The 22,258-nt window shown below is 36.0% G+C and overlaps 1 protein-coding gene across 2 annotated transcripts in view; it reads right to left on the reverse strand.

Annotated features, from left to right (window-relative positions):
* HERC2 (HECT and RLD domain containing E3 ubiquitin protein ligase 2) overlaps positions 1-22,258 on the reverse strand; it is a 110,733-nt gene that overhangs the window by 25,445 nt on the left and 63,030 nt on the right. For both annotated transcript variants that reach the window (XM_054058424.1, XM_054058415.1), the window contains exons 51-75: positions 22,062-22,170; positions 21,776-21,915; positions 20,028-20,218; positions 18,503-18,608; positions 18,233-18,324; positions 17,569-17,744; positions 16,975-17,086; positions 15,129-15,210; positions 14,877-15,020; positions 14,205-14,295; positions 12,545-12,722; positions 12,056-12,137; positions 11,803-11,974; positions 10,142-10,286; positions 9,213-9,438; positions 8,168-8,339; positions 7,442-7,628; positions 6,574-6,714; positions 5,996-6,187; positions 4,179-4,332; positions 3,394-3,501; positions 2,110-2,241; positions 1,429-1,587; positions 1,218-1,336; positions 702-827 (exon numbers count right to left, since the gene is read on the reverse strand). In XM_054058424.1, the coding sequence (XP_053914399.1) occupies positions 702-827; positions 1,218-1,336; positions 1,429-1,587; positions 2,110-2,241; positions 3,394-3,501; positions 4,179-4,332; positions 5,996-6,187; positions 6,574-6,714; positions 7,442-7,628; positions 8,168-8,339; positions 9,213-9,438; positions 10,142-10,286; positions 11,803-11,974; positions 12,056-12,137; positions 12,545-12,722; positions 14,205-14,295; positions 14,877-15,020; positions 15,129-15,210; positions 16,975-17,086; positions 17,569-17,744; positions 18,233-18,324; positions 18,503-18,608; positions 20,028-20,218; positions 21,776-21,915; positions 22,062-22,170 (3,536 nt within the window). The remainder of the gene's footprint in view (positions 1-701; positions 828-1,217; positions 1,337-1,428; positions 1,588-2,109; positions 2,242-3,393; positions 3,502-4,178; positions 4,333-5,995; positions 6,188-6,573; positions 6,715-7,441; positions 7,629-8,167; positions 8,340-9,212; positions 9,439-10,141; positions 10,287-11,802; positions 11,975-12,055; positions 12,138-12,544; positions 12,723-14,204; positions 14,296-14,876; positions 15,021-15,128; positions 15,211-16,974; positions 17,087-17,568; positions 17,745-18,232; positions 18,325-18,502; positions 18,609-20,027; positions 20,219-21,775; positions 21,916-22,061; positions 22,171-22,258) is intronic.

Below are 22,258 nucleotides of genomic sequence, written 5' to 3' on the forward strand. Positions count from 1 at the left end.
AATTTCCTCTTCCAACCCAGAAATTTTCAAAAAGCCCGTAAGAAAAACATTCCTAGATTAATTAACTTCTGTGTGAAATACTATATGCTGAACTTTTTGTCTTCCATTTCTAAACTGTCTCCTTCCTATAATGAAATCAATTTTCAATAGATTTTCCAATTTCATTCAACTTGAATTTCATTCAACTTAATGTTACTGATGAAGATTGTGAACAGCACATTACTTCTTCGCTGTACAAGCTTTCACATATTTTAAGAACGCCTTTCCTTTAGAGAAGTCCTCTTAGTTTAAAACTTTTATTACATGGGAAGAATCTTTCAGCCTTTTATTCTTGTTGTTCTTCAACAGACCTTGCCATCTTGTTTATTTTTACTTTGAAGTACAGGGGTCCAAAACTGTATAGCCTTCCTTTTAAGACATTCTTATTTGTTCCAACTAGATGTAAATAAAACCTTCAGATGATTTAAATAAATAAATAAAAATATACAACACTATATTATGACAACTTGGAAATCACTTATGAAAAAGCATAGCCTACCTCTGTCTAGCTAGATATGCCTTCTTCTTTATTTGTATATTTGATTCTCCTTTTAGAAGCAGTACTCTGATTTTGTCAGAAAATGTAACTAATATGTGATTCAGTGAGCTTACTGTGTCTCAAAAAAATCCAGAACTATACTATACTGATTGTATCCCATTACCTTAAAGAAAGGGCTGTGGAGCAACTGTTTGCCACCTCTCACAATGGGGTCTTCATAGTCAAACTGTCTCTGCAAAGCTTCTGGAAGACCTTTAACCAAAGCAGCTAAAGCACTCCCTGTGAAACTCTGTAATAGAGAAATTACTGTATGCATTGCCAAAAGCACACTATTTAGATGACCACTAGAAAACATTAATAACTTTATAAACTACAGTTAGCTCTATGAAGTGTCATTTCCACCCATTTCCCAATACAAAAGTATTTCTATCACTTTTTGGCAATTCCAAACCTACATCTATACAGTCTCAGAATTAGCTATTTTTATCTAAAATGGAGTACTCTTTATAGACCTGCAGATCTGTGCAAGAAGGCTATTTGTCTGCACGTTTCCTATTTTGAAATTAACAACAAAAACATAGTATACCAGGGCTAACATTTTAATACTTCAATACTTCATATACATATTAATGTGAATAATGTGAAAGTTTTGAAGAGGAGAGCATCGCTTGCTTCTTACCAAAGCTCGTGTTTCTCCATCGTTATCCCCTAGAATCCGGTTGATATTAATTGATTGGCCAAACTCTGTAGTGAGCAGTTTCCGTAGTCTCTGCAAGGCCCACATTCTGTGGCCAGCAGCTAAGGAAACATAAGCACACAAAGAATGTAATTACTTTAAAACAATGATTTTAACTTCACATAAATAGACTTATTTTCAAGACTACACCTACCTAAGGCACTCAGTTGAGCACAAGCTGCAAGAGAAGCTGCCAAGCGAGGAACTATACTCCTGTTGGAAGCAAAATTTAAGCGAAAATCCAACAAACACGTAACCAAATCCATTGAGGGACATGAAAGAATGCAACGATCTGAGAGAAGGTCTTTAGGGCCTGCAAGAAACAAAAAGTAAAAATAATAACAACCAAAAAAAAAGTGGGGAAGATTTGTCCTCAGACTGAAATAAGGCAAGATTTAGCAGCCTAAACAAATAGTCTAGAGTGCCAGTCTGCATCTGAACTGGTCCACTCCATCTTCCTTTGAAGAGATTGGAAGCCAGAGGCACTTTCATGACTTAACTTACCAAATACAGATGCATTTTAAACAAAGGCATTAAAAAAAGAATTTCAGATGAGCTGTGCCTCCAAAGTATTCCCTTTTCACTGATGACGAGGCAAACTACAGTGATTAAAAATATTTTTATCTCCACCCTGCATACAACTCCACCTCCCAGGACTTCGATGAAAATGTTTCCCAAATATGAATAAAAATGTTTTCTTAGTAAATGTTTCTTTCGTGTAAGTGAACTATTGAACTTTGGCATGCAAGTATCATGTAATAAATGGAACAGTAAAAAAACAGACAAGTAAATCTACTCTCTCATCCGTCTCTAAACTTCGTATATGATACCTTACCTGCAGCTGGCATGATAGGGTAAACAGTGAATCGCCATCCCCACCCATTCACAGAGCCATCACTGATGAACTTCCACTTCAGTTCATCCCCTGGAATTCGCAGTTCACTAGACCAATCTGACCACTCACGACCTGTTACAGTAGGCAATACAAACATAGTCATCTATAGTGTCTGAGCCAACGTGCGAGCTACTCATCAAGAGCAACTTCCCTCCACGGTAAGACATTATAAAAATCACATAAATGCATTTAAGAAAAAGAAAAAAGCTATGTAAAGCACACAAACATAAGTACAGAGATGCTACATTAATAAAAATTAAGTCTTAAGTAGTTCAATTAGCAGTGCTAACAGATACTCTACTTTTAATAGGACATTCAAAAGACTATTCTGAGATAGTAATGAAATCCACTGTCCTATCTTCAAATTACCTTTCCGTAATACCAAAATATATAACACCATATACATTCAATAAAACTTCATAGCTTTTTTTCCACCCAAGACTCCAGTCAGAAATACCTCAGTTATGAAACACACGTGCATCTGAAACAGTTTGCGAAAAATGGAGCAGCAATAAAAGCCCACATCATGACTGCTCAGAAATGTTAAGCACAGGCAGTAACTACTGACACCCTTCCACATGACTTAAAGTGTGGGTAGGTTCAGTGTAAAATTTGATGACATTAGAACTATTCCTCTAAAATCTGCTGCAAATTAATAGTGGTTAAAAATGAAATCAGAGATAACAAGGAAAAAAAAGCATGGAGATTTCACCTAGTGTCGCATACACAGGCCAGAGCAGAAAACAGAAAGAGTCTACCTAGTATTTTGGGCATTCAACAGCAGAACAACATTTGTCTTGACTGTATGAAAGCTCAAAAGGTCTGTAAGTATTACTTGAAAAATAAAAGAAGCTAACAAAAGAAATATCCTTTACCAATCACAGTCCAATATGTTAAAATATACTTTGATTATACAGAAATTCACACATGTTGGCAGGGGTGCTAAACACTTTTATTTTTTTTATACTTGCACTCTTAGGAAGAACATGACAACATGCTCTTCTGAGAGATTCTCTGTATTCAAAGAGGCAAGATCTCTTACAGGTCTGTGTCTAGATCCTATATCTTTGTTAGTTTAAAGCAGAATTTCAATTTACATAGCTTTTCCTCTGTCTTTACTGGCATATCCCTCACAATACATCAGTCACAGACAGTGGTACATTTCATCCAGCTTTTTAACAGTAAATCACACAAGACACTTTTGAAAAGCACTAGTTCTCTAACCTGATCGGACAGAAACAATTCTGTTGACACCATCCATTATGGTGAGTGGATCATGACGCCGCTCTGTTGAACACTGGCGATCAAATTCTACCCTTAGACCCTCAGCACCTAAAACAGCCACAAAGAGTTTATGTATTTTTGCAAAGCAATCAATATCATGACAAATGCTGATTTTATAAATCAACATGAAATGAAACACAGTTGTGTGTTTGGAAGCCATAGCTCTCATCAACAGAAATATTTTTCTTTGGTTTAATGACATTATTTATCTGTAATTTCTTCTCTTTGAAAGCTTTACATCATAGCAAACTATGTGAGTAGGGCCTAGCAGACAGAACACTATACTAGAACATTCTGAACTGAGGTTGCAACAGACAAAAAAATGTGTGTATTTATAGTTAAAGAAATAGCTCTTTGTTGCTTGTAACTTCCAGTAAGTACTAGATAGTATACTGAAGGAAGCACTAAATGAAAAGACAGCATTAGAACAAAAACTGTTGCCCTAATGCTCAAGATTAGAAGATACATGTTCAATTACTGACCCTGAAAAAGACTCGGTCTTTCTCAGCTTCGTAACTGAACAGAAAACAATAATACACAGCTGCAGTCACAGCCAGTGAACCCAAAAATGTGTACTTCACAGGATCGAGATGTTCATGCAGTACATGTCTTAAGAAATATTTCTACTACAGTGACAGGATACATAACATGACTAAGGAAAAATTTTATGCATGCAGGCTTGAAAATAACTGAATTTTAGTAACTCAACTCTAAGAATTCTATACCTGGTATTTTAACTGTGCCACTAGAAGATGTATCATCAGTATATGGATGGCTACTTTCTACCACAACTGGCTGTGAAGAGAGGCGACCACTCTGGGAATCAGTTGCCACATCCTCTAGTTCAGTAACACACAGCTCCAACAACATATCAGCAACCTAAGAAAATATAAATACACATTTTACAAAACATAAGTTTGATTAGTCCAAGAAATCTAAGCCAATTACCATTCTTCCCAAATTTAAAATAAATAAAACATTCATATACCATTATATTAATTAAAAAATACTCTTTTCAGTGGTGTTAAAGCTAGAAAAATACCTAAAAATAAAAGCCGAACAACACTTTTCCAGTAAGCAAATGATAACAGAAATAATTGTTTTCCCTTACAGAAAAAACAGTAAGATACAAATTGTAAAGCATAGGCCAAGAGATTAATGAAAGGTGCAAATATTTAACCAGTACACAAAACACTGCAAAACACTCTTTAGAGATAAAAATGAGTACTAATGTAATTTTCAAGAGCAGTTTCTGATAAAAACTCTTACTCAAGGTTAAAAATAAGAATTAAAAAACTTCACCCACGAACACACTGTTGTTCAGCTACTCACTATTAATGCTAGAAGCAAACCCACCAGAATTAACACATAAGTTCATGTATATCATGCATCTCACTGGGGTGGGACAACTACTACTCAAGCTCAGAACATGAGTATACACAGCTGATCAAAATAAGAATTTGAAAATAGGGAGGCAGGTGGAGGGGGAAGTAGCAGTGTGAGAAATATCACTCAATTGCCTCTACATGAATAGCATCAATTCACACAATCCTAGTTTACTTGGACAAAGATAGAATAAGATTTCACTGCTTGAAACTGGAGCTATCTTGTCATTTTTTCACATTAATAAATAAAATTTATCTCAATTCAATGCATAGTCATTAGCAAAGTCATTATTCATATTTTTGGTCAGCGAAGCAAAATTTAATAAAAGAACACAAAAATCAGCTTTGTTTTAAAACATCAGAAGTGATTATGCAAACAGTCTTTAAGCGGTGCAAAGACAGAAAGTAACTACATCATATGAATATCTTAAAAGAAATGCATTGCTAGTCATTAGAAAAAAAAATATTTAAAAGGTAAAGCCAAAATAAACATTAAATAACTTCCAGTTCATTACTGTAACCAGATATTCTTTTAATAATTCATTATTTGTAACATTCTTTCCTATAACTGTTGGTATCCAGTATCACAGTATTTAGTAATTCTGTTCCTCCATTGCCCAAAGAAACCCTACAGCCATGCATGCTTTCTAAGTAGTTAGACTTAAATGCATCAAATGTAAATCTTAAAAAGTAAGAATTACTATATCATCAACAATATATTAACAGCATTTTTAGCTAGCAATAACGATTGCTTCAATTGAGAAATACACTCAAGTTGAAAAAACAAAACCAATATGGAAGTTTATAAACCAACACTCTATAGGTATCAGAAACAGGACATGGTTAATTCAGCTTCATTCCAGTAACCACAGCCACTTGTCCAATACATAAATATAGTTCACTAAGCTTCTATTTTATTACCTAATTGCAGCATGACAAATCAAGGAAATGGGTCTATTACTAACATTTGCCACACATGCACATATTCATGTCATATTTCCATTAAAATCACTGAGGTTCACATTCAAGTCCAACTCTAATTTTCATGTTTATTAAATTTCTCAGTATGTTAAGCTGCACTTCAAATACAAGAAAACATTCTAGTAAGCTACAAATAATAAGGACATAGTTAAAATGCAACAGAAACAAAACCTAACCTGTGGGTAAGCTGTGCCCATACCAGACAGTACAGCTGAAAGAACATCTTTTCCCTTTTCACCTGCTCGGTTGGACACAGCAAGCTTTAGCAGGTCAACCATGACTCGTGTGTCATCTGGTACTAAGAGACTAGTAAACTCATCCAAGTACTGCGGTTCCGGGCCAGACACTTTACTTTGACTTTCTACATCCTACAAAACAAATTGCAGAAATATTTAGACAGTGAAGACGAGAAATATCTCACTGAATCGGAACAGGTTAACTTGACTGACTAAGTTTAAAGGTTGTTTAAAAACACAATCTCTATATCTGGGATTATACAGTCCCCAAATCAACGAACTATTAAATCCATTTCTCAAGTGAAAAAGCTTTCCTAAAACTAACCCCTTTAACTTGGGGGGGAACTGCAAAAAACCAAAACAAACAAAACCCAACCCTGTTCCCTCAAGTCCCCTCTGTCATTGGCTAGATTTAAAAAAACCCCAAAACTGTCATTTATAAAATAATTTAAAAGCACACAAAAAAAAGCAAGACTACTTGGTAAAAGCAGTTTTAAGGAAGGTATTGACAACATTACTTCTTTGGTTTTTGTCATGGTTTCTGCAATGATAGTGGCAGCTCCGGGATCATCTGTGACTGGAATGAAAGGACGGGAAGAGGCAGCAGCAGCTGATGGAGTTACAGCAGATGGTGTCACAGCGTCTTCTGAAGGAACAACCTAGGCAAAACAAATAATAACTAAGGAAAGTTGCAACAAGATGCTGTAAAAACTTGAAGAGTCTAATTACTTATAAGAAGAGTTTATGTTCAAAGATAGCAGCAATTTAAAAACAGCCATAAATTCAAAACCAACAGATTAACTCCCTGTATTTTTAGCTTCTATTTTATGTTTGCATCATGGCAAACCAGCCAACATCCTCCTCAATGCCAGCTAGAACAAAAACATCAGTGCCTGCAGAAAAATCCACCAAGTAGAAGACACGCCCTAAAAATACACATCAAATTAACAGTTTGTTAAAGGAAAAGATCTCTTCAGTAGCAAGCTGCTTCTTTTTTCTGCTTGTGTTAGCAGTTAAGAATAAATACAGTAGAATTCCACTCCGGCCCTCCTGCCTACATTACTTGATATAAGTTTTCAATGACACTTCATTAAATAATTGTCTTTTTTTTTTTTATCACTTCAATGAAATGAATCTGATATCTTGTCAAATGGTTAGTATTTTCATGTTAACTCTAAAATACTAATAGTAAACATCACAACTGCATTTAAATGACACAGTTCTGAAATGACATCATTCCCAAAACTGATTTCACACTACAATATTTGTTTGTCCAGATATGTAGAGTACCCACTGAAAAATATTGTCCTGTTTGGTTTGGTAATAGTAGAGGTTATTTTTCAGTTTTACTGTTAAATACTGTTGGAAAAACTCATTTGACACTACCTCCCCTCTTCTGTCCTGCCATGGGTTTGGGCTGAGCCTCTCTTCTACATCTCCCGCAAGCATGCACTCATCTCCATTGGCAGGGCTTCCTGTAGAAGTAGCATCTGACGGAGGGGCTGGTGATGAAGAGGGACATTCTACTGGTGCAATCATACTTGCAGGCATCAATGCTCCAACAACTGCATCCCTGAAATCATTTAGGACAGATTAACATAAACTCAATTATAGTTCCTTAGAAAAAATTATATTTGCTTGTCTTATTACAAATAAGGAAAGGTTTCCAAACTCTGGAATTTAGAGAGTAGTTTATCTCCATTCTCCTTTGGGCCAGAAGCTCAAATACTGCATTTTAAGGCCACTATCTTACACGAGTTCTTCTCGTAAATTTTAGCACAGATACTCTGTCCTCTACTAGCAACAAGAAGGCCACTGTAAAATTCTGTAGTTCTTTCCACTCTGCCCCCACTGCTTCCTCCACATCATTTATCATTATTTACTTCAGCATTCCTAAACAAATACTTTTTTTCTCCAGGCACTGGCAGCTTCTTATGGTAAAAAAAAATAACAGCATAAAGCTAACATCAAAAGAAAATTTCAATTAATTTTAGGCCACAACTGAGGACTCTAAACTTGTGAAACAATTTATACCTGACTCAAAGGACCCTATTAGATGGTTAGTTGTGTCATCTTTTGCTCTGCAAAAGGCAAGAAAGTTTGCATGCCTACCTGGCATACATGATTTGTAATGCCACCAGTATATGAGATAATGCCTGCTGTTTGGCAACATTCCCATCAAGTGATAGGAGAATCTTAGCAAGAGAAGGGCGATTCGGCTTGGAACTGTTTGCCCCACTAAGTTTGTTGCTGGCAGCAGAAGAATCTGCATCTGAAGGAACACCTGGAGAGAGAGGAAAAAAAAAGAGAAGGCAAGCGTTTTTTTAATGGTGTAATACATAACTGGAATTGATTTATTTGATATCTTGTTAAGTCAGAAAGACTAACCTAACAGTAGATTCTTAAACTGCAGTGTCTATAGTTACAACATAAAATCAATACTGACACTTTGTAACAAGGGTTTCCATAAAAGAGTGTTCCAGCTTGTTACATACTCATGAAGATTAAGTAATATAAATATTTCAGTGTTCAGCATCTAAAATAGGTTTTACTTAGACAGAAATTTCTCAAATAGCACTAATACTTACTAGATACTCTTAAAAATGCTAATCAAATATTCTATATATGTAGTTTTTGCTCTTTCTTAAATACATAGCCTTGTTCATGAAAGGCTTAGTTAGCCAAATCTTTGGTGCTTTTATATTCAACATGAAACCTCTGTTTTGTCTTCCCAGTTCTTAAGTTACCTACCTTAGAAACAAAAACTAACAGTAGCATCAAGAATTACAGCAAGAGATAACATATAAGACGCCAAGCATTAGAGTAGCATCCATCTACAGTTACTTCCATAAAGCTCTATCATGTACTAAAGACAAACTTTCTGGAGCATTTGATAAAGCATGTTATGGTTTAACTTCCTGAAGAACAACAGAAGTTCAAACTAATGCTACTTCTGAGTAAGTCCTTTATAACATGCACTCGCAGGAAGGTGTTTTGTTAGGGTTTTCTTATAAGTGTGTAAGTTTTTGTTGTTGTTTTGTGGTGATTTTTAAAAGACAGTTTTCTTTTTGCACTCTTCTACCACCTATTAAACCATGCAGAGAACTCATACTCCAAATGGCATAAAAAACAACAACATAAGACAATAAATACCAACCAAGATAAGAAGCACCTAAAGGGTCCCTCGCTGTCTGAAAAAGTACTGGTTCATGAACAGATGGTGTAGCTACATCCACTGTTGTCCACGCTACACTGTGGGAAGACCCACAAGCAACGCGGGTGATTTTCTGACCTTCCAAGCCCTGAACAAGAGTCGGCTTTCTATTGACTGTAGTCGTTCCATTGCCTTGTTGCCCGTGGTCATTGTCACCCCAAGCATAAACCTGCCAGTAAACATTTCCACATATTAGTTTGTGTCACTGGTTGCCTCATTTAATTGTTTTCTTAAAGATTTTCTACAGACGAATATTAGTGATTTGTCTTATCTATCTAGAACATTTTAAAGAACCTATAGCCGTGACTTTTTTCTGCCATTAAATAACACAGGCATTATCATACAAAAGAAAAGAAAATAAACAAAACAACTGAAAAAAAAAAGCAGCGCTTTATCAGATGATTCATAAATTACTGCCAATTCATAAATCATTCAATGTTCCCAGGGAACAATAATTTACAAGAATTAGTTGCACAGTAATTACATTGGGGATCTGAATCAGTACTATGAGAACAATAACAGTGGATCACAGCAGAAAAATCTGTCCAGAATACTACGACTGCTTCTGCATTTCGAGAGTGAGAGCAGGAAATTGATCATGAGATAATATACAAATTAGGAAAATATTACGAAAGCTACTACCACAAGAACAATTGAACTCCAATATTAATATAAAAGCTAGCATATTTTAAATTACAATCTTGATTATATTTATTCAAGACTTTAATAAGCAAATAAAGATCATTAGAAATAAAAATCATTAGAAATTTTTATTTCATTTAATCAGCATGGATGGTATTACACTTCCTCAGTTTAGTTTATTCCTTTCCAGATCAAGGAAAGACAGGAAAGGATGGTGATGCACAATGTACCTGGCCAGTGTCAGTAACTGCTAGGCAGTGGAGTGCACCTACAGCCACATGCACAATCTTTTTACCCCTCAGTCCTTCCACAACTTGTGGCTTTCGCACATGTACGTCTGTGCCGTGACCTAGCCTGAAGTAGTCGCCCTTACCCCTGCAACAGACAGTAAACAAAATTCAAAACAATTATATTGTTTAGACATTCCTCTGTCAATGCAGCTTCCCAAATCAAAATATTTCATTTATCACTGGGATTAAACACAAGTACCAACTAACAAATTATTCAAATGTGAATCTCAAAGACCTAAAAATGAGGATAACTGCAGCTCTGTGACTGCAACCTCATCTGGGTATAGAATAGGGATCATTATAAATATTTTTTCATATGCCATGCAACCATGAACACAACAAATTTCCCCCATTGCAGAAACACTGCAAGTATACTTAGACAATGGATGTGTTTTGATAAGACTTGGACAGATCTATACTACTGAGGATAAACCTAACAGTAACCGACCCTCTAACAAGTCTACTGACGTAAAAAACATACAGGAAATAACTTGGTTCTTTCACTGCTGGAAGCCTCAATATAGGTTTTTAAGCCTCCATAATTTCAATCCTTCTAAAACTGCAATATACAAACTGCACCAAAAAAAAACACTATGTCCAAAATTAACATAACACCTTAGAACACCTTGAAGAATATAAGTAAAGAAGGAAAAAAAAAAACCCCTGAGATTTCTTTCACGGTTTTTAATAACCATTCACTCGCTTCTGCTGCTCATTAACATCATCATCAATTTTTTCCCCCAAGAATAGCTATGTTATGCTGAAGGAGAATATGGTCTATGTAGCACTGTTGCCTATCTAAAGTTATAACTCAGAAGTTTTGATAGCCCCCTCGAATCAGTACAAATTCAAGAAGGTAAGAGTAAAAGTTTAGAAGCAACTCAACCATCCTAAAGTGCAAACATGCACAGCTGAAACAGACCCAAAAAATTTCTTTGTAGACCTGTAATGTCATAGCTGTAGATTGTATGACTAGAAGTAACAATGCTAAGACAAACAGGTTTATGTTGAAAACAAAGCAGAAGTAGACAAAAAAAAATACAAAGGGTTTTTAATAACCCTTGGTGATCATCTCATACCAGTTCTTGCTTTGAGACATCATTACTGATAACCTTATGGTCTCCTGGGCAGCAATGAGCTCTGTAGAGACCTGGCATTTCCAAGGAAGTCCTTCATCTCCTCCGAACTTCAGCTTACTTTCTTATTCAATTACATCTTTACTCTCTGTCTCTGCTTCAGCTGTGGGATACATAATCCAAACTACAATTATCAGGTTCTCTTTTTCCCATTCCACTCAAAAGTATTGAATTAACATTCCCTGACATGCTCCATTGCTCTCAAGAGAGGGAGAAGTCTTCCTCTTCCTCCAGTAATTCAGTAAGACCTAGGCATCCCAACTGAGTACAACACATAACTGAGCATGCTAATGGAGACAGTGTTATGAGTAACTGAACAAATCACAGCTTATCTCAAAGGGCTGCAAATTTAAAAGACAAAGTACACAGGTAAGGTGCAGACAGAGTTAACACAGTCAAACAGCAATAAAATGAACACATACTTAGCAATTGCTTTGTTAATACTTCCTGACAAATGTAACATACCACGTCCATACCACTCCTGATTTGGTCAATGCCAATGAGAACTGTGCACCACACTCAATCTGACAAACTCCTTGGCCGTTCAGTCTTTCAATGTTCTGAGGAATGTTGCATCCTTCACTTCCTCCTCGACCCAGTTTTCCAAAATCACCATCACCCCAAGAAAACACCAAACCTAACAAACACCAAACTACAGGTCAGACAAAGATCACAGTATTCCCATGTACTAAAAGGTTCTGGAACAAGACATTCCTACCTTCATCTGTCAAAGCAAGAGTCTGAGCATCTCTGCTTCCACAAGCAACTTGAATGACTCTGTGGCCAAGAAGCACTTTAACCTACAAAATAGAAAACCAAGCAAAATGTTCCAAGAAATTATGTTCTAAAACCTTACAGACGTTTTCAAGCTTTTATGACTGATCTTGTTCATTGTGCCCAGTCTGAGCATGCCATTTAGCAAAGACTTATCAAGCCTTGCTTATCTAGAATTCAACTATGCTTAAGGACAGCAGCAGCTTCCAGCTACATATCAATGTTCAAAAAAACATTAGCCAATCCCTTCCCAAGGAAAGGAAATGTGAAATAACTTGCCTGTTATTCGTGTGTACCAAAACCTAATTTAGACCACTCCAAAACTATGTCTTCATACTGCTTTCACGGGTTCAGGCTTTTCTTTAGCTTTATTATAGCATTTAATAAACAAACACATTCACATGTCATCAGACACAAGAAACATTTATTTTACCATCTTAGGCTTCAGCTGTGTGGTATTATCTCCATGCCCCAATCTTCCATACTCTCCAAGACCCCATGTATACAGTTCACCACTAGAGGTAATAGCAGCACTATGGGAACTGCCACAAGCAATATCACGGATGCGTTTCGTTTTCAATGCTTCTATCAATCTTGGTTTATCACAGTTCCTAGAGAAAATAAGTAAAGAATTCATTGTGTTAATTATGAAAGAGCTGCACAATAGACTCCAATCTTCATAATAAAAAAAATTTTGTGTAGTAACTAACAGTAACCTTAAGACAAAACAAGATGCAATGTTATGATTCCAAGATGGAACTGTTTACCACCACCATAAATTAAAAGCTTTACTATTTTAATGTGCTTCAAAGTTTACTTGAAGAAATATTTCATGTATACACTGCAAAACTTATGTAACAAAACCAAAAGAGCAAAACGATGACTCAGTTAAAAAGTGTGTAATACAAAGTTAAAACTGACATCCTGTCACTGTCCAAAGCTGAGTGATTTTTCAGATGTAATTATTTCTCCACCTTGTGAACACAGAGCCAGACAAAGATTATGAGATGACATTTCCATCCCAAATATGCTCTTCACAAGACAGAAATTAGAACTGGAATTTACTGTCAGGTTTCTATGAGGAGAGCACTGGAAACTTTTACTATCCTACATGGTCACAATATTCTCTGAATTCACAGAAGGTTTCAGCTCAAGGCTTTCTAAAATTAAGTGTGTAATGGAGCAACTGTTAAGGTTTAATGAAATTATGTACAGCCTCTGGAAAATCTGTTCCTATAAAAAACCCAGAAGTTTCAAGTCTCACTTTTAATAAAAACACAAAAAACATGAGGCAGTTAAAGAATAAATAATACTGCTCTAACGTGGACTTTCTTTTTCATTGACCTGACACACATTTATTCATTGTCATATATTAACCACTTGAGATATGCACCATAATTTTTTTATGCATTCTGATCAGGTCTTCAAAACTTATGAGAATGGCAAACATAGATTTCTACATGAGCTATGTTTATAGGTTTTTTTTATTTCAAAACATTGTTCTGTGGTACATAAAAAGAAAAATCCTGAAACAACTCAGATTTTCCTCAGGCTGTCCTGTGGAGGATAAAACTAACTACTACTGAAGCACAAGAAATTTATTTCTGGCTAACAAGTTTGTGAGCAGATGTCTAAAGAATAGGGCTACAAAACACTGCCAGGCTTACATCACAAACTGTTACAACTCAGGAACATATGCCCGGCAGAGTATTTTGCATACCTGGCAGAGTATTTTGCAAGCTATGGTTTTACACCTCAAGGCATCTCTGCAAACCTTACCTTCTAAAAGTAACCAACCACTCTACATCCAAAAGTGTGCCATTTCATCAATGACATTCAAAAACACTACTAAAGACTATGTCCATTAAGTATGCTTCCAAGTATTAATTCCACTACCTCCTTTTAAAATGACTGAAGATTGCTACAAATGCTGCACCATAAATTGACATACATTGCTGAAAAAGAAAGTATTTTCACAATGCTTTTACTCCCATTATATTAAAAATCTTATCATCATCAATAGTGGTGGTCAGCTGCGTTCTAACATGCAACATAGATGTTCTCTTATGGAAATGCAAATTTGGTATCCTTACATTCGACTGAAGTGACCAAGTTTTCCATCATCACCTTCACCCCATGAAAATACCTTTCCATCAACAGTTAATGCCATAGCATGCCGGCCACCTAGAAGTGTAAATAATGAAGTTAAATTTCAAGCTCCCAACGCAAGCAGCAGGTCTAGCAAAAAATCTCAGAAATTTGACACTGTTCTACTTCTGCAATGTAACTGTATGACCCTTTCAACCCAATAGACATTACTTATTTCTTTGGAGTTTTAATGTGATTTAATTTAAAACAAAACTTTTGTAAGAGTAGATTTCCTGGTACATTAAAAAAAAAAAAGCACTCAATTGGCTATTTTCAACGCAGGGGGAAAAAAAAAGAAAGAAAAAAATAAAACCATTTAGCAATATTCAAAAATGAAAACACTTTCTTTGCATCAGACTAAAAACTATTCAGAAGTTACCAAATTTAACTTCCATCAAATAAATAGTATGGCCTAAATTCCTAGTTTTTAATAACAGAACCATAAGGTTTAATCTGATGTTTTATGGAACAGAATTTAATAAACTGTATTTATTTTTTAAAAAATTAAAAACTATCAGATACCCTGGGGCATCACAGCACCCAAGAAAGTCTCAAAGGAACTATTTTTAGGTTTATTATGTTATGTTTATGTACGTAAGAATAGCAACAGTTAGTACCTGAGTGAACGGCAACCTTCTTTACCACATAGTTACTGAGAGCTGTAATCTGACGGGGAATAGGCACAGTTCCACTAGATATTCCTAAACCCAGCCTTCCATTTGTAGCTTCTCCACAGGCATATACTTTACCCTCCACAGTCACTAAGAAGAAGACAAAAAAAAAAAATTGTTTGAAACACCATTAATGTTTCACAACTGGAAATATGTTTCTGCTCTTAAATAATTATACATATATTTTAAAATTGTTACCTGCAAAAAGGCTTTTGGATCCTCCGGCTACTTGCACAACATTCAAGGCAGACAGCGTTTCAGAAAATGAAGGTACCTTTATCTAGAGCAGTAAGGAAATAAAGATCATTACAACGTACTTTAAATTTTTATACTTAAAAAGAGCAGTTATTCTTAAATGATAAACCAGTTAATCTGACAGGCAGTTTTAATTAATAAATTAAACTTTCTGTATTATTCAGATGCTTCACACGTAACAGTTAATACACACCCAGTAGAAAATAGAAAACATGAAAAAGCATTTAATATTGAAACAATAATAAATATAAAATTGGGGGAAAAATGAAATATGATATAAACAATTACTTTCCTTTTAGTAATTTCTTTTTGAGAAAATAGAACTCAAGAAAAGCACAATAGCAAAAGAAACCTAGTTAGCAATGTTAGCCAATACACTTCAAATTAGCATACAGAAACAGAAAGAAACAACTGAGGTTTTCAGTAACTAAATGCTTTCGCAATCTAGATTAGAGAGCAGCTCAAGGAGGTGGGGGGGGGAAAGGACAGGGAAAAAAAGAGACCAGGAAACCTATTTTCTCCATTACTACAAAGAAATCTTAGATCAAGCTCCTCTGTGTGCGTGTACACACACACACCCCCAACAATCCTTTTTCAAGTGTTTTAAACCAACATATATTCAAACCTGCAACAATCACCAATATAATAAATGTAAGTATTTAATTATTTATTTTTATGCAGCTAAAGAGAAAGTTTCTAGCAGACAACTTCACTACAGTATATGGGGGAAAAAGTTTGAAGGACGTTTGAAAAGGCTTAAACAAGTTTTTAAAATACTATCCCAATTGATTAATTATTAATTATTAATTCAACAATATTAATACCTCTTAAGACCTCAGAGAAAGTGTGTAAGTTCACATTAGCATATTTTTTCAATTCAATAAAGTCTCATCTTCACAGAATTCACACTTATTGAGGTATATGACTTTTTTTTATCCCCTCACTTCTTTCATTTAACTGTCCTATAATTCTCTTCCAAGCAGGGGGACGCTCTTCAGTCAATTAGAGCCATAATTCTGCCTTCAGCATTTACAGAGCAAGAATGAACTCAAATCTGCACTTCTGCACTGAATCCTTGATGGCTTTATGTACCAATAAAATACAGGATGGAGAATATTGTAACTGTTAACTTCTTGTTTCTTAAAGGCACTCTATGGATACAATATCATACATTTTATTTACAATGTAAATTAAATAAATGCTCTCTTAGTTATTTTTCAGATTATATCGTAAATCAACTAAACACTCTCCATGTATCTCCCCTCTAGGACTGTATTCAAAACTATGGATAAATGGCTGCAGACGGCTAACATTCCTCTTGAATTACACTGAATTTTAATCGAGTTACATCAGTCAAAAGATTAGCATTCAACTTTTTTTCATCCCAATTACTGCACCAGGTCCTAATAAAACTAATACACAGAAAAAGTTCACCAATACCTTCATCTCATGCACGCAAACTCAAAAGGAACAGAATAGGTATAGAGTGTAACACATCTTTAGAACAATGAGTTCACTATCATCTAAAGCAAATGATTAATTGGCTGCTAAAAATCAAACTGGATTTCAGAGCAACAACAGAAATGCAAACTTTCACCAGTTTTCCACCCTACAAGACATCTACATGTCTTCACAGTAAAAAGCTACTAAAATCTACACTTCATATCTTTTGAAAATAGAGTGTAAAATTCTGATTAAGTCTGAATTAATTTTGAGTTGTGCAAGACTTGTACATTTTATTTTCACCTGTTTCTGGTTTGTATAGAAGTACAAAAAAACACAAACATACCTTGGAACCTTTTAGCCCTCCCAATTGGTCTTTGTCATTCAGTCCCCAAACAAACACTTTGGTTCTTATTGTAGCTGCCGATTCCAGCCCAGCTGCTTTCTTTCTAACAAGACTGAACATATGGAAAAAAAAAACCTAAGTCAGTCTAGCAACCTGCATGTTACATCGTAGGCATCTTTTTACTGTATTTATTGCTTTTACAGCTTGGAACAGTTTCAGTACTCAAACTACAGCACCACAGTTAACAAATAAAACCAAAAAAACCCAGAATATTCTCCTGAGCAGTGGTAAATACACACATGTCATGTACAAGATGCAAACACACAACAAGTTTTTAGCTAGGTTTTCAACTCCAAGTATACTTTAGAAGCAGAAGAGTTGTACGAAATGCTACCCCCTACACCAGTGTGATAATCTTAAAGTTTTTATTTATCAACAAATAGCTACTTACAATTCTGATAAACTAAAACATGGATTTCCCTTTACTACCATTCAACCTAATTAAGTTGCTCTCCTTACAATAATCTCCTGACTGGAATATATAGACACTATGGTTTCTCTATCATTTCCTGCCCCATCCTCGCAGTTACCTACCTCCCAGTGTTAGCTTTATCATCATCCTCTTCCTCATTATCTGAAGCAAGAAAAGGGACTGCAGCTAAATCTTCATCCTCTGCACGTATACGTCCCAATATGCTGAGGCCGTGTATTTTGCAATCAATTCCAGAGCTCCTGCACTGTTTGATTGCAATCTCAATATACCTGTGGTACTACAAAGAAAAAATTTGACTGTAACAAAGTTATTTAAATCTTCATAATCTACATAATTCATACTTTAAGATAAATACTTTTAAGATAAACCTACAGCCTCATTAATTTGAGAACTATTTCACTTCCAATATAAAAAAATACCATTATGCATTCCTACTTCCTGTTACTTAAAAAGATCAGAACAACTATTCAAAATAAGCTTGATCACCCACCTACAGTATCCCCAAATTTAAGTTTATTGGGATGTCTTCTTGGTTCATAAGTATACACTGACTTACATCAAAAAACCTAAAATATCTTTACTACTCTGATTACAGTAAAACTTTTCAGGATAATCAACTTTAGTAAACTGCCAAAAATTGTGCCAATTTAGAGGAAAAGTAGAATACTGTGCTTTAATAATCACTACAGTGTTTTTCATCAATCTCTCGCAGCAAAATAACTTCCTGCTGCATATAAGAGTAATTCTCACACAAACCTCACTTACTTCTGTACAATCACTGAGAAGAGGCACTGTGGTGTCTGTAGGATTTATATTGATTGTCTTCAGCTCTATAAGGTTATTTAAGGAATTCCCCCCTAGAAAAGAAAACATATAGAGAAAAACATTTTAACAAATGACGTTTGTTTCATAAAAAGGTACTACGCATGTTAAATAAATGACTAAGCTAGCTGAAGCCAGACAAATACCTCCTGTTGAAGGTAAAAAAAAATAAATATATATATTTTTCAGACTTCTCAGAGAATATGCACGTACCTGAAACTACAACCAAAGAGGGCATGTAGCTGCTGTCTGCAGGGTCCACTATCATCTTAAGTCTGTGAACAAGAACATCTGGAAAAATCTCCAAGCGAATCCAGTGCTAGGTGAAGCACAGAGAATATAATTTTCAGAAAGTATTCTTAGGATCATTGTACAGTTAACAAGTGTGCTGTTTCTGAAGAAAGTATAATAAGCATTTGTGAACAGTACACATCAGCTGCAAAGCATAATGACTTTGTGAACTTCTTGCCTGTCCAGCTTCCAAATACAAGAGAAACAGTTGCAGCAAATTATTTATTTCGCCCAAGAGCAACACCATTAAGAAAAGTGAGAAAGCACAATACCACCGGAGATCAAAAAATGGTACGTAACGTAAATCTTTGACTGGTTACAGTCTGCAGACAACCAGAAGAAAGGGTACTTGGGGCCATTCTCAGTATAGCCATCCACAGAGCATCAAAATACACTGGACAGAGGCCTAGCCACAAATCTCAGTGCCTAGGCTGGCCACAGAGCCGTGCTGCGGGCAATAAGACTTGTAAACCATAAACCAGGGAACAATGTTTTTTGTAAATGACAGACACGGGAGTGGAACGTGCACTAAGCGAGTCTGCAGATGACATTGAACTAGGAGGAGCTGAGGGCTCCCTTGAGTGCAGGGAGACCTTACAGAGACATCTGCACAGAACAGAGAGCTGGGCAACAACTAACTGCATGACATTTAACAAGAGCAAGTACTACATTCTCTACCTGAGATGGGATAATCCTGCTTACGTGCACAAACTAGGGGGAGAGAGGCGGGACAGGAGCACCACAGAAAGAGATGTGGATGTTGGAGTTAATGGCAAGTTGAATTTCAGTCAACAAGGTGCCCTGGAAGCCAAAATGACCAACCACGTCCTGGGGTGCACATCAAGTATAGCACAGGTAGCTGGACAAGGAGGTGATTGCCCCACCCTACACCACCCTGGTGCAGCTCCATTTTGAGTACTATGTGCAGTTTTGGGCACCTCATTATAAGAAGGACAAACTCTTCAGAGGAGAGCACCCAAAACAGTGACAGGTCTCAAGGGTAAGACTTACAAGTCACTTGGTTTGTTCGTGTCGAGAACAGAAGGCTGAGGAGTGACCTCATGGCCATCCACAAGTTCCTCAACGAGGGCAGCAGAAGGGGAAGCACTGATCTCCTCTCTGGTGACCAGTGATAGGATTTCAGGAAAAAGAATGAAGATGCATCAGGGGAAGTTCAGATTGGACATTAGGAAAAGGTTCTCCATTGAGAAGGTGGCTGGTCACTTGAACAGACTGCCCAGGGATGTGGTCATGGCACCAAGTTTGTCACAGTTCAAGGAGCATCTGCACAACTTTTTTGTCCTACAAGGATCAGGAAACTGGACTGGATGATCGTCATGGGTCCTTTCCAGCTTGAGATATGCCATGATTCTGTGCAAGTGAGGGAGTGCTTGGAAGCAGTTTTAGCTAGTAAGAAGAGAGGGCTTTTCACATTTCACATTGTTACCTTCCCTTGTGAGCCAGAAGACTGCCAGCACTGCTCACTGCCATCAATAAGACGTGAAGCCTGATTCACAGAAGATGAGACATTTAAATTCTTAACTATTCTTGACCAATCATCCAGTAACATTCCCCGCTGGCTACTATGCCGCCTCTTCAGCTGTTTTCCAGAACGTCCACAAAACACTGGAGATTGACCTGCATGGTTAAATGAAAGTTTAAGCACGTACCTCTCAAAGAAAATTGTCTTCCTTAAACCCATTAGCACATGAAAGGATAACAAACCAAAGATTTCAGGTATGTAGTCTAAAAGTAGAATACAGAAGCATGTCACAAACACTTTGACAGTTTTCATGCCTGTCATCTGGCATACAGAATACATCTGACGTTATATTCCTACATTTATGATTATTTTGTACCAAGAAATTAAGCTTAATTTAGTAAAAAAAAAATAACAAAAAAAAATTAAGAAAAATTACTCTTCAGGAATGTAAGATACAAAAAGTAATTCCTAAAATCAAATGACAATACAGTACAACCTCTAAACTGTCAGAATCCTTGAAAGGCTAATATTCTTGATTAAACAGCCACTCGAAAGGGTCCTTCCTTTTGAAATACAAATCAAAATTTGTATTCAAATTCAAATTCAGGCCTATAGCACATGAATTTTGTACACCACCATAGCATACAAAAAATATGCAACCAACTCTCAAGATAAATCCCTTACAAGAGAACAGATGTAGCTAAGTTACAACACCCAAGAATTCTGTATCATGTTCAAGAATGAGCTGGTTTAGCAAGTTGTTGGCATCCTCCCTGCAAAAAAACACTTCTTCTTACCTTCACTAATCTTTGTAGATTCTAGAAAACCTGACCAAAAGAATATTGTAACTCCTCTACACTATCCAGGGGAACGGCAAGGATTACAGATTCACACAATCGCATTAATTGATTTCTTAATGGAAAGTCTTGCTCTCTAAACAAACCATCATACACACACAATGCATGTTCATGATTTCTGGTAGAGAATCAGTATAATTCATTTTCCAAACTAATTAGATTGGCTATGAATAAATACAAAGGTAATTAGTCCAGAAGCCAGCATCACCTTCCAAATACTAGATATTAGACTGATCTTTAGACAGGTGGAGAAAGAAGTAATGAACGCTAGTGTCAGGTGAGTTTCGCATAATAATACAAAACCCCAAACATTGAGTTAAAATGGCTGCACCTGTTCTTGCCCTAGAAACAAGAAATTCTGATTGTGAATCTTTCAAAAAGCTTCCCTTTGCTACTGCACCTCTCTGGAGTCTCCACATCATGGACAAAACGAGGCACATTGACAGGCAAAATTACTGAAACGCAACTAAGGTGTGAGAAGGCATCCTAGGTATATCAAGTTGCATCTGCTGTCATGAGGATTCCAGCCACCTACACATTTAGGCTGATAACAAAAGGCAGGAGGATTAAAATATTTATGTTTTACTCTTAGTGTAGCTGAAAACTCAGTTCTAGAACAAAGAATTACTGCCAAGCAGCCATATTTGTTAAACTTCAACACTATGAAGAATGCTTTAGGGCTGATGTTTTGGTGTAGTCTACCACATGCAAAGGTAGCACTACTAAAAACATTTTGTTGTCTGGAAGGTTAGTCTGAACACTAGTTTAATTACATTTATGTAAGACTTTTTTTAAAAAAAGCAAATTCAGTGCATTTTAAATGAATCTAAGAAATGCATAGATTCTGAAACTTACCTGGCTCATTTATCCGGCCAAAAGTATGTCGGGTGTTATGCTTCCTGGTTTTAAAACAGGTTTCACAAAAGTCAAAATCATCACAGTTTCTGCATTTGAATCTAGGCCCATTGATAGGAAACATCTGACAGCCATCACACCTGCTTTCACAAAAGAGTAAGTAAATATATTTCTAGCAGTTTTCATAGTACAAATTAATTGTAACATGAGTCAAGATAGTGGAATCAAGACAATAATGCTGAAGGATAACCCACATACTTTAATAAAAATGTAAATCATGACTTACGTGACTCCAGGATGAATGCTGGGAACCAGTTCCATTTCTGACAATAAGCCAGTCCAATGTGATTGCTGAGGGAAATCTACAATGACATCTTTTCCATTGGCACTAAAAGCTGTGATAAAAACATGTAGAAAATACAATGTGTTGCAAATCTCTATAAAATTAGGCAGAAAGAGTCCAGTGCAACATCAAAGTAGAAA

The sequence above is a fragment of the Cuculus canorus genome, chromosome 1 (genome assembly GCF_017976375.1).
Source record: "Cuculus canorus isolate bCucCan1 chromosome 1, bCucCan1.pri, whole genome shotgun sequence".
NCBI classification, from domain to species: domain Eukaryota; kingdom Metazoa; phylum Chordata; class Aves; order Cuculiformes; family Cuculidae; genus Cuculus; species Cuculus canorus.